Below are 16368 nucleotides of genomic sequence, written 5' to 3'. Positions count from 1 at the left end.
GGTTCACTGGAGCCATCTGCACCTATGCCCACCCATCACAGCCCTGAAGAGCACTTTCACCCCTCCGCTTCTCAAGTCTCTAGCCCCCGAGCTCGGCAGAACCCGCGGCTTTCCACGTCTAAAAGGATAGGCGGGGGGGGGGGGGGGGGGGTGCTGTGAGCTCCAGGGTACAGACACAAGACGAGGGAGGACACAGAACCTTTGAGGGCAGAGGGACAAGGAGATGCATCCAGATGAGGAGGATGGGACGCGGCAGAGACCCGAAGGCTTGCAAATTCGCCGGGAGAAAAGGCCCGTGGGGCAGACACAGGATGCCGCCTGTTAGGGATGGGGAAAGACCGACGGACAATGCTCCACGAGGGAGCGGGGCACACTCGGGGGAGACCCGGGAGGGTGTGAACTAGGTAGCTCTTAACACGGAGCCCAGAATGGGTTAAGACAGACTCAAATATATCTACACCGCGAAGCTAAGACTCACGATTACTTCTCCGGCTGAGGGTAAGGGTCGGGTGGACCCCGCAGGTCTGCAGTTCTGCCTCCGTCGCGATCGCCCCTGCCTCTCGCGCAGAGCGGGTGACCTCAGGTACTCTTCCCGCCCCACCCACCCGGGCGGGCGCCCCTTCCCCGCCGGCCCGGGTGCACCCGCCGGGCGAAGGCTGACGGGGCCGAGGGTGCGCACTGTAGGGTCGCGGGAAGCGCTGCGTGAGCTGAAGGAGCCCGCGGCGAGGCTCAGACTGGGCGGGCGTCCCCCATCCCTCTCCAGCCGCCGCGCCGCCTCACTAGGGGGAGGGGAAGAGGGGGCGGTGGCTCTTGCCTCCGCCTCGCGATCAAGTCCGGCTCATGCTCCAGCCTTGAGCGCGCGCGCAGCCCCGGCCGCCCTCCTCCCCTCCCCCGCCTCCGGCTCAGCAGCTAGCGCCCCTGCCGCCACCCCCCCTGTCTCCGAGCCACCCGCCGGCAGTCCCAGAGAGCCTGCAGCTCCAGCGAAAAGCAGCACGAACGGCAGCAGGTCGGCAACCGACCCGGAAGCTCTTACGCCGCAAACCGCGAGGGTGTAAGGGGTGTGAACCCGGAAGCGATTTCCTCGCCGTGATAGCGGAGGGGTGAAAAGCTAAGGCCTTTGAAGAGCTGGGAGCCCATAGTTTCGGGAGACAATGAGGGGCCGATGGTGCTGAGGTGTTAGGAGAGGGAAGGACAATAAGGAGCCGGAGCGGAAAAGGTTCTTCGACTCCAGAGACCCGAGCCCTCGGGGCACGGGGTGGGGAGCTCAGCGGAACCCTTCGGACGGCTTCTGGTGGCGACCGAGGGTTTTCCTGTCACAGGAAGTTCGGTCGGGCCGCTGTGCCTGGCAGGAGGGAAGGAGGAATGAGAAAGCGGTGACGGCACCCCCCTCAGGTGACTGTCCCACCCTGTGAGTTGAATGTAGCGGCCTGAGAGGCACTCGGCAGCCCGCACGGGCTTGTTTCCTTCGGGGAAACAAGAGGAGCAAGATCCAGACTCCAGCGAGAGAACACAGGTGGGAGACAGAGCCATCTCCACATCTAGTTGCTCCAGGCAAGGAGTTTATTTATTTATTTTTTACAAATAGTTACAGAGAAACCAAAGCCACTTTTTGTGTGCAAACTCTTTGAGCAAAGAGGCTTGCACTTTTCCCCGGTAGTGGACTTTGGATGGGTGGTGGCGGAGGAAAAAAATTCCCAGGCAGAGTGTTTACTTACTTTTGTCATGGCAGGGAATAAAAGTGATTCACAGCTTGCCAATTCTAACTCCTCCCCTCTACACCTTTCCCCACCTTTTAAGGTTTTGGCTTTCTTGGCTTTTTCTCCATGGTGTTTTTAGCTTCACCAGAAGTCTTTTATCTAGCTGGCTTAACTCAGGGTCTCAACCTCGTTCCTTTCCCACTCTCTTGGAGAGCCTGTATGTCTTTACCATTTCTGTTTCCAAACACTTGTCTAGTATACCAAAGGAGTATTAACAAACCTGCTCCTTGGGCACTAAATGGCATTTGTACACCTCCCTTCCCCTAGTCACAGTGACAACCAGAAATGCCCTATTTTCAAATGATACCAAGTAGGTACCACCTCCCAATCAAGAACCACATTCAGGCCGGGCGCGGTGGCTCATGCCTGTAATCCTAGCCCTCTGGGAGGCCGAGGCGGGCGGATCCTTTGAGCTCAGGAGTTCGAGACCAGCCTGAGCAAGAGCGAGACCCCGTCTCTACTAAAAATAGAAAGAAATTATACGGACAGCTAAAAATATATATAGAAAAATTAGCCGGGCATGGTGGCGCATGCCTGTAGTCCCAGCTACTCGGGAGGCTGAGGCAGGAGGATCGCTTGAGCCCAGGAGTCTGAGGTTGCTGTGAGCAAGGCTGACGCCACGGCACTCTAGCCCAGGCAACAGAGTGAGACTCTGTCTCAAAAAAAAAAAAAAAAGAACCACATTCACCACGACATTTGTAAGGCCTCGTTACTTAAGCAGTATCTTTCCATTGATTGCCTAAGCATTTTCCAGAATGGAGTGAACTATATAACAAAATGCCACATATTTCCTGTACTTAGCCCCTGTACTTGAACCCGTCTCTAAAGTTCAGTCTAAACATATTGCAAACTGTAATTATTCCTTTCTCTGTTATTTTTAGCTTTTTCGCATTCATTTGTATGTGTTTCTGCCTTAGCAGTTTTATCTTCCTGTTAGTAGCTTTTGTTATTTTCCTGACTTAGTGTGTTTCCTTCTTTCATGTCACTGAAAGAATGTAGATTTCCAATAATGAAGTATGAATATTTCTTGAAAATCAATTTTAAGAGTCTTTTGGGGGCATGGTAACATTGGATGGTTTAAAAAACAAAATACTGTAACCCTCATAGTTATGTCTTTTTAAAATCAGATCACATTGATTTACCTTTTGAAAGTTGAGAGTTCTGTGCCGTACTAAATATCTAGAGAAGTGATGAGTATTAACAAGTAAAGCACTTTGCTAGTATGTTTTCTTAACATGAATTGACCAAGAAAGGAATTGATTTGCTTTAAATTGTGTTTAGAAGACTAAGAATCACTTGATTTCTCTTTTAGGTGCTTAATAAAAAAATGGCTTCTATGATTGTGCCGTGTGTATTAAACAGGGTATTCACAATACAATTTTTCTTTTTGGGATTGCAGGATGCATTCATGTCATAATTTGCAAAGTTTTATTATCTTGAAATCATTGTTAATCTGAGGTGAAAAGTAATTGCTAAACGGAAATTCTGAGAAGAAAAAGGTCTCATCCTTTTCACATGGTGTAGGAAGGGTGTTGCATGAAGTGGGTTTTAAGAATGATCTTATGAAAAAATTGAAATGAAAAAAAATTCTATGAGGTATGGAATGAGACTAAATAGTATGTCCTCAAAACTTTTCACAAAATGAAATGTCTCCATCGTAATGTTTTACTGTAGTTTCTCTAATGAAATATCTGTAGTTTTTTGGACCTAAATCAATGAAAAATTTTAGAATTTAAAATAAATTTTAAAATTAATTAAATTATTTTATTCAAAATAAAATTTTTGTATAATAATTTTAATGGTTGTTTTAATCTTAGGCTAAAGTTTATGTAAAATGCCAAGAATTACTAGATTTTAAAAGAATTTCTTTTAAAGGTAATTTTACAGTCATAAAAGACAATTTTTAATTATTATTTAGAGAAATGAAGTAAAGGTTCCAAAGTGACATTTTCTTTTTTTTTTTTTGAAGACAGAGTCTCACTTTGTTGCCCGGGCTAGAGTGAGTGCCGTGGCATCAGCCTAGCTCACAGCAACCTCAAACTCCTGGGCTTAAGCGATCCTACTGCCTCAGCCTCCCAAGTAGCTGGGACTACAGGCATGTGCCACCATGCCCAGCTAATTTTTTTTCTATATAGATTTTTAGCTGTCCAAATCATTTCTTTCTATTTTTGGTAGAGACGGGGTCTCACTCTTGCTCAGGCTGTTCTCGAACTCCTGACCTCGAGCAATCCACCCACCTCAGCCTCCCAGAGTGCTAGGATTGTAGGCGTGAGCCACCGCGCCCGGCCAAAGTGACATTTTCAGTTGCAGTTGAGAAAACAAAATAAATTACTTCATCTCCTCTCAAATAACATTCAAAACCTTTTCTTGAAGATGGTCTCTCTTGAGATTTGCAGCAGTAAGGAACTTGTTAAATATGAACAGATCATTTTAATGCCTAATGGCTATTAAAACACTGAAGAAACTTCATCTCAATGTGGCCAGGGAAGAAACCCTTTGATGTTCTTTTAGAAATTTACTGGAGTGTATATGAGAGGAATCTTTTTTTAAAAAAAGGTAGATGAAAGATATTAAATACAAAGAGATGTGTTTCAGTCTAACCATGAAAAATTAATAACACTTAATAAAGAGAACTATTAAATAGCCAGATGTGGTTAAAATTCAGTTACTTGTTGGAAATTGCCCAATGGAGACTTAAAATTAGGGGAAAAATATATGTGCACACATACACACAGAGTGAATATATTTGGGAAAAAAATGTAGATTAGGAAATTGATAAGGAAGACAGAAAAGATTCTTAAATCACCAGAAAGCTTTATCAACCTGCCAGATGGTTTTGGCTCTGTGATAGGCAACTCTAAAGAAAATTATAAATTATATTTTAGCTCATCCAAATGTCTAATCTCAAAGTTGAACTTGCTAAAGATTCTGGAGTGAATTTCGATGTGTATAAAACAGCTACCTATTTCCAGCTTCCAAACTGTTAACATTTGCTTGTGGAATTTATGGAAAAATGCAAGTGTGTATTCTGAATCACTATTTTAAGTCATCGTTTACTTTGCAAGATATTTTATAATTATATCACTTTTTTAGGTCCCAAAGGCAGATTCTTACTGTGTAGTATAACACCGTAAAAATGTGTATCCCTATTTTTAAAAATGTTACCTTTAACAGAAAGGAAAAAAGGTATAAGGAAATCTTAAATTATAAATTAAGGTTTTGAGTAGTTCAGTGGTGAAGATAAAGTCATCTCTGGCTTGTGATTTAGGTACTATATATTCTAAGATAGAAATTTTATTTTTTTATTGTTTTTCAAAGTGATTGTGTGGAAATAAAAGTTGCCAAGTTAAGATGCAGTGCTATATTTTTTACTTTGCCACCAGCTGTCATTTCATCTTTCAAGGGCTTTTTGTTTGTTTGTTTTATAAAGCAATGGGAAATCCAGAAAACCTAGAAGATGCGTATGTTGCTGTTATTCGTCCAAAGAATACTGCTAGTCTCAATTCTCGGGAATACAGAGCTAAGTCATATGAAGTAAGAAAATTTAATAATATTTTGTTTCTACCATTGACTGTCATTCTGTATTATCATTTACATATAAAGCCTTAGTATGTCTTGTGAATTTCTATTGATAAGCTAATTATTCTAGATCTCTACCCATTACTGTTTCTTTTTTCTGCTGCATGCCTTTTTACCATTTGTTATTCATTGACATGGTAGGTTATTAGAGGTTAAAAGTTACTTGTTTGTATTTTCCTTACAACATACAGGTTTCACTTTTAGTACAATTTATGGAACGGCTCTCAAAAATTAAAAAACCACTACAAAAGTCAGTTCACTTAAAATTTGAATCTAAATATTATTCTTGGTTACTTTCCCAAATAACTGTTTTTAACAACTCATTTCAAAATATCTTTCACCTAAAATTAAGTTTTAGGCAATTAAGTTACTTTTCTATAGTGTTAAGTTGTATTACAAATATTAATATACATGTAATTGAGGCAAAATTATATATATAACATTATTATCTTTTCTGTGCAACAGATTCTAGGCAGTATGGAATACTTCTAATCTAACCTAACTAATTTATTTAGCGTTTTGCTTAAACAGATCTTTTTAAGGTTATCTGAAACCTGTTAAAGGGCACCACTGGGTTCCTAGAAGGCTGCTGCTTTAGCAGTGCTCTGGTTTATCATTTCTCAATCCTGGCTGCCCTGTAGAATCACCTGGAGAACTTTTAAAACTGCAAGAACCTGGACTACAGGTCCCAGACATTCTGATTTAATAGATGTGAGATGGGGCTCAGCATTGGTATTGTTTTAAAGTTTTGCAAGTTATTCTAATATGCAGCTAGAGTTGAGAAAGACTGCTAGTTTATTGCAGTATTCTAGGACAAGTAAATTTTATTTTAAACTTTCTCTTTGTGTCATTTTTCTCATCTAAGATTTTGTTGCATGAAATTCCCATTGAAGGACAGAAAAAAAAGAGAAAGAAAGTTTTGTTGGAAACTAAACTTCAAGGCAACAGTGAAATAACACAAGGCATATTGGATTATGTAGTAGAAACCACCAAACCAATTTCTCCTGCAAACCAGGGTATCAGAGGTAGGAAACTTTTCTTTCTTTCTTTCTTTTTTTTTTTTCTGTCTTTTTTTTTCCTCTCCTTTATTTTTTTTTTCAGCTTATTATGGGGGTACAAAAGTTCAGTTTATATTTATTGCCCATGTCCCGCCCATCCCCCTGAGTCAGAGCTTCAAGTGTGTCCATTCCCCAGACAGTGCACCTGGCACTCACCATGTAGTTATACTTCCATCCCCTTCTTTTTTTTTTTTAAACACAGTTTGCTTTAAATTCTTATAGAAAAAGATATTTTTAAAAATATATTAAAACAATTTCTTTCTATATTCCTTTACATTTAAAAAACTTGGGCCAGGCGCAGTGACTCACGCCTGTAATCCTAGTACTCTGGGAGGCCGAGGCCGGAGGATTGCTCAAGGTCAGGAGTTGGAGACCAGCCTGAGCAAGAGCGAGACCCCATCTCTACTAGAAATAGAAAGAAATTAGCTAGACAACTAAAAATATATATAGAAAAAATTAGCCGGGCATGGTGACGCATGCCTGTAGTCCCAGCTACTCGGGAGGCTGAGGCAGGATTGCTTGAGCCCAGGAGTTTGAGGTTGCTGTGAGCTAGGCTGACGCCATAGCACTCTAGCCTGGGCAACAGAGCGAGACTCTGTCTCAGAAAAAAAAAAAAAAAAACTTGCAGAAGACTCAGAAAGTTTTTTTAAAGGTACAGCCAAGCCTCTTTAAGGTATAAATCGCCTATAATTTTTGAAAAGTTAAAAAGTATTTGAAAAAGTTATGGTGCTAGTGATTCAATAGAGAAGAAATGAGGGCATGGTTTGAAAACTAAAAGAGGGTACAAATTATTTTTGTTAGAAGTATAGTTTCCTACATAAGTATCTTTGAACTACTATTGTTATTTCTCTACTTCAGGACAGAGGAAACTATAAACATCTCTCCAGAGGGTAAGAGTTAACATTCATGGATTAGGGAAAGTCCTATAAATTACCAGGTAGCAGAGGTTTTCTTCCTATTTGGTTATAGGAAGAAGACCCTTTTCAAAGACCCAAACTGAATTATAGAAATTTTAACTCTGTAAGGTTGAGTCCCCCACTTAAGATATTTAATCACTTTGAAAGTGATTAAAAATTAATAATCAGTTTTCTCAGGCTGTAGGAAATAGCAGTCAAAAGTTACAGAAACTATAAACTATGTCCAAGATTTATGCACTATAATTTAAAAGGTAAGACTAATTCAGTCAAACAGCAGTTGAAAACAGTTGTTAGTGTGGAAAATAGTACCACTCTGTGCCTACTTTTTTGGTTTTTCAAAGCATATTCAGAGCATTTTTTTCTGTTTGTACGTCTTTACAGAGATCAGTTGTCCATTTCATCTGTTTCAGTAAAGGAACTGTTTTGTTGCAGAGATATAGCTGAATCCTGTGTTTTTATTTATTATTTTGGATATTTGTTCTCTAGAGATATATAACTGAACTGTAAGCCTTTGTTTCGTAGCTTTTGGGGGTACCATTCACTATTTTTTAGCTCCCCAGTAGGTTACTTCCCTCTGTAGGGCCTGAAGGGTTTTTGTGAGTTGGGCATGTGAGCATTGTAACTCAGGATTATAAGAAGTTCTTGCATAAATTTACAGATCTTTGATATGCATTCTGAGTCTCACAAAGAGAATCCCTTTTCCTTAATTATCAGATTCACTTTTTAATAAAATGATTAGGAAACCAATCTTAGCTAAAAAAAATAAATAAATGGGAGAGGGAGGTTGGGGGAACTGTCCTTTTGTATAATCAAGGCCTGTGAAAGACTTTTTGGATGCCACAAATTTGCCAGTCTTTTCTACCTCAGACTTGGACTTCTCTGATAAATTTTCATCCAAACCTATTCCACTATCACCAGATTGTTATAGTTATCTATCCTGAGGCCAAATCTCTAAGACAGAAATCTGATTAGCACCCATCACGTATTTGAGCTGAAATAGACAAGTCATAATTTACTGTGAATTAACCAAGCTCTGCCACTAGGTCCATTCACCTAGAGGGGATATGGAAGAGATGTCCATGTTAACAAAATTGTCCCCTGGCCTAAAGGGCTGGGTAGTTTCCCTTAGGAGGAGTAATGAGTGGACAGGCACCCTGAAACATGTCTAGCACAATTTTGTCCTGTATACTTAGATAGTAAACTGTACTAATATATTTTCAGGTAGCTTTTAATAAGATAAAATAGGGAAGTTTTGCTTCATATATTAATGATCCATACCTATTTAACTGAGTTTTTCTAAAACTATGAAATATTTTTCTAATATGATTCCTTACATAAATGTCATGTGAAAATCACAAATGACTATAGTAGCAGTAGTTATGCTTCACATTTTTATACAGTGCTATATATAGTTTACAAAGCACTATCACACTTATTCATGAAATTCTTAAATTGGTCCTGTGAGTTGGTATGTGATCATTTTCACATCTGTAAAATGGAAATGCAGACATAGGTTGTCACCCGCTAAGAACCTATTGCCATTAGTAGAGGAATTACAACTAGAACCCTCATCTCCCAATTTGTAGTCAGTGCTTTTTTTTTTTTTTTGTTCTACAACAGATCTGATAGTTACATACATAATTTGCAAAGTGGGCAATTAAACAATGGGTCAGAACTGGATTTGCAGAAACAGCAAGGCAAGAAAGATTAAGTGTGGATAAGACCTCAAGCTGGATAAAAGAAATCGTGCCTCTGAAATTTATTAGAATGTTATTCTGTATCTGACATTTAAATTTTATACAAGTGTCCATTTTGTAGAATAATTGGGGGCTATAATGTAATAGGCCTCAATAATCACAAATAGTGATTTCAATATTTTGTGAATAAATGAAATTATTTGAAATCTCATGTTATCTACCTGTCCACAGAAGGCATCCTACCTGCCAGCTAGGCATTCCTACCTGGGTTAGAAACAAGTTTCTGTTTCTTGGGATCAGGAGATTGGAAGGGTTGATAAATATCACAGCAAATGTTTCTAGAGGATGAGGGGTTTTAGAATACAAGACTTGTAGGCTGTTATTTATAGCCCCTTTATTGCCAATTCAGGAAAAACAGACAAAAAATGGTGGTTACAACTCAGAACAATAGTTTGTAGCCGAATCACATTTCAATAAAAACTGAAATTGAGGATGGAGGTTGCATGTTAAATGAAGAGCTACTAAACATTAAGACTTAAAAACTTACACATACCAGAATGTAGTAAATACATTCAGAATGTAATAAAATTTTTACCGTCTATATCCCAGCTAAGTGAGGAAATGTATGCCTTCTCTTCTAGTGACTCAAGACCACTAGAAGCGTCTCTTCTAATGAATCAAGACCACTAGAAGCTTCTCTTCCAGTGAGTCAACACCAGGACCTAAAATCTACAAGTTGATTGTCCACAGAATGATTTTGCATTATTATCAGTATTATCAGTTTTTATTAGTGCATATAAGAAAATAGACTGTTTAAATATTTCAGTTCCTCTTAATGCTGCCTTTTAAAATATCTATTTTCTAAATCTCAAGGTAATTTATAAAATTTAAAAGCCTATTTATTTTTATCTTTGCTGACTTTTTAAAAAATGATTAGGAAAACGAGTGGTACTAATGAAAAAATTTCCTCTGGATGGAGAAAAGATGGGCAGAGAAGCAGCATTATTTGTTGTTCCATCAGTTGTCAAAGGTAAAGTCTAAATTTGTCTTAAATCTTTATGTACTTTAGGTGCTAAGGGAAAGTCTATTGAGGAACTTAGGAATTTGCGTTCATAGTTACTGCTATAGTAATGTAAAATACATGTTTTAAGATTAATAGAAGAAGGGAAATTTGTTACTAAAAAAGTTTTGATTTCAGAGTACTATACAATGTTCTTGGTTGAGCAGTAATCTTTGTTTCAGTTTTAAAAGTAGGATGAGGAAGTAAGGAGGGAAGGCATGATTGAAATTAAAACTGCTCAGGTTACAATAAGGGATTTTTTTCAAAAGATATGCCATAGATAGAATAGAAATTGATATTTAAGTATTCTGGAAAATTAACAGATTCTGATTAGAACCTGTCTTGTATTTGGGACAAGAAAGGATCAATATCAGTTCTAAAAAAATCTGCCCAATAGTATTGGTAATATTTAAAGAATGTAGATCTAATGTGAAAATTTAATTTGAGCCTTTGACATCCTAGAATAATAAAAAACATATTGAGTTTCAGTGCAGACCTTGCAGCCCACCAATTTTTTGACCTTGGGCAAATCTCCTGTTTAATCTTTAGCTCTTTATTTGTAAAATATGTACAATAATGTCTCCTGTCCCCACTTGGTTCATAGTGCTGGAAAAATTTGGTTAGGTATTAGCTATGAAATCACTTTGGAAACTGTGGAGTACTGGTGTCATGTAAGATAATAATAATGCTGATGATACACCGTATTAATGACCCACCATGGACATGCTATCAGCCTGCTGCTACATAGTACTTACACATATTTTACTAGTCAGCCCTAGCATTCCAAATGTATTTTCCCAGGCATACTTAGATTTAAAAGTTCAGTATTTTAGATGTTGTTGGAAATTTTTAGTTTTACAACATTGTTGAGGAAGAGAAAGAGAAAACAATTTTTGTTAGTCCTCCAAGATTCTGAATGCTTCATTCGCCCAAGTGGACAAGGTCACAGAACTAGCCATCACTTGAATCCAAGCCTTCTAATTCCAAATCTAGAATAATTTATATTATACTTAACAAGTTTTAATTTTTTTAAACATATTGTATATTTTTAAGTGGAAAACATGTAGGTGTAAACCTTTATATGATGGCATAATTCTTCCTTTTTCTTTTTCAGATAATACTAAATATACATATACTCCAGGATGCCCAATTTTTTACTGCTTACAAGATATTATGCGAGTCTGTAGTGAATCCAGTACTCACTTTGCTACACTCACAGCAAGGATGTTAATAGCCTTAGATAAGTAAGAAATGCCATTACAAATATTTTTTAATTAATCAAATACATGTTTGTAGTAGAAATTAGTTCTGATGGACACAGACACTTTTGGAAAAAAATAATAATACATGTATTAAGAAATGGTAAGTTTTTAAATTATAATTTAAAAATGAAAAACCCCCAAGACAGGATTATCCTGGTCTGTTTGCAGCATGTTAATTTTATTCTTCAGAAATGACAAACACACCACTCTGGCTTAATAATTAAGATTGCCTTATTAGAAAACAGAATTTAGTATGGCTACTTTTATCAGTGAAAAGGTCATGTAACCTCTCATGTCTTTGTCTTTCTGTAACAATAGGGCTGATGTCACCTATATCTCAGTGGTTTAAATATTTAAAGTACTTCATGTTTTTTGAAAGAAGTTTTTATTACAATGGCATATACATTTTGAAAAATTGTTTGCTGTGTCCATTAACAAAATTTTTATTAATAATAAAGTACTTGTATACTGATTTGATCTTTACAAATTATATGAGCGTATTAAATTATTACGCATACTACACAACTATATACATCTATTATGCATCAATTTAAAAATTGTTAAAAATTTAAAAATTGATTCGCAATATAAAAAATAAAAATAAATAATAATAAATGAAGTATTCAACCAACACTGAATAAAGTTGTAAAAATCTGAAGGTAATATTAGAAAGTATCATGTATCAGAGATGGATAGTCTACCTTTTTTATCTTCACTTTTGGAACAGGCACTTCTATTATACTACCTCTTTTTAATTTTATTTTGCCAGGTGGTTAGATGAACGTCATGCACAGTCTTACTTTATTCCAGCTTTATTCCGACCTTCTCCTCTTGAGCGGATAAAAACTAATGTCATAAACCCTGCATATGCTACTGAATCAGGTCAGGCAGAAAACTCACTACATATGGGCTATAGTGCACTAGAAATAAAGAGCAAAATGTTAGCCCTAGAAAAAGCAGATACCTGTATTTACAACCCTTTGTTTGGATCAGATCTTCAATATACAAACCGGGTAAGAGATGAATGAATTTTGGCTCTAGTTTAAAAGACATTTTATCTCAAGTTTAATTTTTTTATCCTAAGATAAACATATCTATTACCAATTGTAAACATTAAGATGACAAAGTTCTTAAGGGGTTTTTGTTGTTGTTTTCCCTTTCTAGGTAGATAAAGTGGTAATAAATCCATACTTTGGTCTAGGAGCTCCAGACTATTCAAAAATCCAAATTCCAAAACAAGAAAAATGGCAGAGAAGCATGAGCAGTGTCACAGAAGACAAGTACTGTTTTGGTTTTACTCCACATTGCTTTAATGTTAAAATATTATTTAAAATTATACATGCAATTAGTATGCAGTATAATCACTAGTTTCCATCTGTTCAGTGATATACAGCTTTCATAGATGTGTCACATTTATTTTGAAACCATTTGAATTTTAACAATACTCTTTCTGTTTTTTTAAAATTTCTTTTTAATGATTAGGGAACGACAGTGGGTAGATGATTTTCCTCTCCACCGAAGTGCCTGTGAAGGAGATTCAGAATTACTAAGCCGTCTTCTCAATGAAAGATTTTCAGTCAACCAATTAGATAGTGATCACTGGGCACCCATTCATTATGCATGCTGGTAAATGGCTTACTTACTTTTTCCTTTTTAGAAAGAATAAATTCTTAATTATAAATGTTAGTGCTTCCTTTCAAAACTGTTCTCATTTCAGACACTTTTTCTCTGTCATGTTTGCTGTATGAGCCTTCTGTATGATTCCTCTATATGTGCCACTGTTCAGAATTGCAAGATATGCCTCATGAGAAAAATACTATCAGTGTTCTTAGGCATTGCCAGGCCCACGATAGTTAACAACTAGTAAATGTCATTGCAGAGCATAAGGTCCCTTATTCACCCTTGCAGTTTCTTCTGTTTTGTATTGGGGTTACATTATGTTAGTTTATCCTTACCGTAAAATTTGCATGTGTTACCTACTTATGATTTGACCCTGAATCATGTTAGGAAAGTATTCTTTTAGTTCTTAGGGAAGCTGTGGTATCAAGAAGCCTCCAAAAGCCTTCATTAGAATAACAGGCTTCCACTTTTTTTAGACTTGAGAGTTGGGACAGGATTGGGGTTAGCTCTTTCCACTAGTTGCCCAATGGAGCTCTTGCTCTATTACTCTTCTCACATAATTTTCTCCCTCAGCTGGGCTGAATTAGTGTTCAGAGTGGTAAGTTAACTATTTGCTTAGCCCATCCTGTAGAAAGGACATAATGAAGTTTTTTACCATTGTTTCTATGGGAAAGTTGCTTTTGACTTATTGTTTAAAGTGAACTTCCTTGGCTAATGTAAGAAGTACCACATTATTTACTGCTGGGAAAATGTCCACAGTGTCTTAGCTGTGTCACATTGAGCAAGGTACTTATCTGCATCTCAGTTTATTTATCTATATGTAAAATGAAATAATTGGATAATTTCTAGAGTTCTTTCCAACTCAAAATCCTTTTGATTTCTGTGATTCTAATATTTGTGATCAAGTAGCTAAATATAGTTGCTTTTTATATGTATCTTTTTTTTTGTTTCCTTAAAAATACATACTTTTACTCTGTAAATATGCTGTTATATTTCCCATTACAGGGAATTTTTATATTCAGATTTAGAAAGAGTTACCCTAAATTGTCTTTGAACTAATAGTTGTTTCTTCAGATTATCAGTAAATACTAATAGCAAAAACAATACTAAAGAAATCACATGCTTTGTCATGTGCTAACGAAAAGAACTAAACAAAAAAAGGTAGAGAGGCCGGGCGTGGTGGCTCATGCCTGTAATCCTAGCCCTCTGGGAGGCCGAGGCGGGTGGATCGCTCCAGGTCAGGAGTTGGAGACCAGCCTGAGCGAGACCCCGTCTCTACTAAAAATAGAAATAAAAATTACTTGGATAACTAAAAATATATATAGAAAAAATTAGCTGGGTGTGGTGGCACATGCCTGTAGTCCCAGCTACTCGGGAGGCTGAGGCAGTAGGATCGTTTAAGCCCCACGGCACTCACTCTAGCCCGGGCAACAAAGTGAGACTCTGCCTCAAAAAAAAAAAAAGGTAGAGAATATAGTTCAAATCCCAAGAAAGTATACAATAGAATTGGGAAAGGCAAAGGCAGTAAATTTTTTAGTTTAAGAATCCCAAATTTATATTTGGCTATATTGTCCTTTTTTGTGGCGGGGGTTATTTTCTTCTCTAATAAAAGAATGATGTTTTCAACTACCTATTACATAAAAACAAAAGTATGATATAGCATATAATGTGCTTTGGAATATACCTAGGTTTCAGTCCCAACTGTTAGTTCCTGAAAGTATGACCTTTGGCAAGTTACTTAATGTCTCCAAGGGTCTATTTCCTTATCTACAAGATAGGCTTAAAAATGGTACCTTCTCTAAGATTAAAAGACAAGATCCAAATAAAGTGCTTTTGAGAGCACCTAAGCTCTCAATAAATGTTGTCTTTTATGGCTAAGTATTGTAAAAATGCAAAGATCTTGATGCCTACATCTAAAATTCATTAATCTGTAATATTTTTTTAATAGCAAATTTTTGTTACTTGAGTATACCAAAGAAAAGAGTTTTATCCTTTAAAATTAATTTTCTGTCAGTTGGAAATAAGTTTAATACAACAGGAATAGTATGGGTCACCTTGCAATACTTTTAATCAGGTGCATCATTTGCTTGGTGGGAATTTGAATAAAGAATGATTTAACCATTTTGCAAAGAACTTAAATTACTTTATCTTGGAAATGTATTCTTTTTCATTAATTGGTACAAGGATTTAGGAGAGGACACTGGGCTGTTGCACTCAAGAGACTGGAGTTTGGTCCTGTCTTACAAGGTTAGACAGGGTGTTTTACCCTCTTGGTCTGTTTTCTCATCTTTAAAATGGGAGTTTTGTTTAGATAAGTGGTTCTTGAACTTTTTGATCTCAGTACCCCCTTTTACTCTTAAAAGTTATTAACACAAGATCTCAAAAGCTTAAAAATAACAATAAACATGTATATTAACATAGCATAATTCTATGAGAAAATACCATATTTTCTAAAATAAAATTAATGAGAAGAATGGCAGTGTTTTACATTCTTACAAATGTCCAGCTTAATAGAAGATAGCTGGATTCTCACATCTGCTTCTGCCTTCAGTCTGTTGCAGTATCACATCACATAGCTTCTAGAAAACACTACGCTTACAAGAAAATGAGAGTGAAAAGAGTAAATAATATCTTAGTATTATTTTGAAAATATGTTTAGTTGGAGGAAACCCTAAAAAAAGTGTGAAGGCTCTTCATGAGTTTCTGGATCACTTTTTGAGGACCGTTGAATTAGATCACTCCGAGGATTTCTCTAAGTTTTTAACATTTCCAATTATTGGTAACCAGACACCTAAAACCTATTCTTTACTTTCTAGAATAACTATTTAAGTTGGCTTTTACCCCACATGGAAAACTTGTCAGCCACTCAGAAAATGTCTCACTGACATCCCATATTCTCTCACCTCTTTATCCTTCCTGTTCCCCTGTGCTAGTCCCACTATTTTGAATCAAATCAGTGTCTTCTTTCTCTGATAGTACTTTTAGGCTTCAGATCATTACTAGAGAGTGTTTTTTAAACTGTGATGATTTGGCTCCCTATGAATTATTCTCCCTGATTACATTTGGGCCTTCACTATAGCTTAGTTGTCTATACTTTTTTTATTTCACTCATTCTGTCAGCCTGTTAGTCCTACCCTATAAGCTATTCTATACCTTTCTATTCGTAAATATGTAAACTTCCATTACTTTATTTTTCTACTTTCATAACCCTCTATACTCTCTTTACCCCCTATTTTCAAAGAAAATTGAAGTCATCAGAAATGTCCTTTTCCATTGCTAATCAGTTTTTGTTCCCATCTTTCTCCTGTTTCATAGGGTGTATATGTAAAAATCCTTCCTGTTCCCCATTAAATTCACTCTTTGCTTTTCCACACTTTCTTTCTCCTTGTCCTTATATATGCATGGTTCTCTCCCTCCT

At 37.2% G+C, this 16368-nt stretch overlaps 2 protein-coding genes across 6 annotated transcripts in view; one reads left to right on the top strand and one right to left on the bottom strand.

Annotated features, from left to right (window-relative positions):
* Nucleotides 1-913, bottom strand: part of ANKIB1 (ankyrin repeat and IBR domain containing 1) — a 140518-nt gene extending 139605 nt beyond the window's left edge. The window contains exon 1 of one of the 2 annotated variants that reach the window (XM_045564671.1): nt 479-913. The gene's annotated coding sequence lies outside the window, so the exon portion shown is untranslated. The remainder of the gene's footprint in view (nt 1-478) is intronic. The other variant, XM_045564669.1, reaches the window with a different exon arrangement.
* Nucleotides 913-16368, top strand: part of KRIT1 (KRIT1 ankyrin repeat containing) — a 42296-nt gene continuing 26840 nt past the window's right edge. Inside the window, exons 1-8 of one of the 4 annotated variants that reach the window (XM_045564676.1) lie at nt 913-1392; nt 5188-5291; nt 6202-6361; nt 9946-10038; nt 11183-11312; nt 12100-12343; nt 12495-12610; nt 12813-12956. In XM_045564676.1, the coding sequence (XP_045420632.1) occupies nt 5190-5291; nt 6202-6361; nt 9946-10038; nt 11183-11312; nt 12100-12343; nt 12495-12610; nt 12813-12956 (989 nt within the window). In that variant the 5' untranslated portion in view covers nt 913-1392; nt 5188-5189. Of the gene's footprint in view, nt 1552-5187; nt 5292-6201; nt 6362-9649; nt 9713-9945; nt 10039-11182; nt 11313-12099; nt 12344-12494; nt 12611-12812; nt 12957-16368 lie in introns of those variants that run through there. The other 3 variants (XM_045564675.1, XM_045564674.1, XM_045564677.1) reach the window with 3 other exon arrangements.

The sequence above is a fragment of the Lemur catta genome, chromosome 11, assembly GCF_020740605.2.
Source record: "Lemur catta isolate mLemCat1 chromosome 11, mLemCat1.pri, whole genome shotgun sequence".
Taxonomy (NCBI): domain Eukaryota; kingdom Metazoa; phylum Chordata; class Mammalia; order Primates; family Lemuridae; genus Lemur; species Lemur catta.
This window is presented reverse-complemented; position numbering and strand designations above follow the sequence as displayed.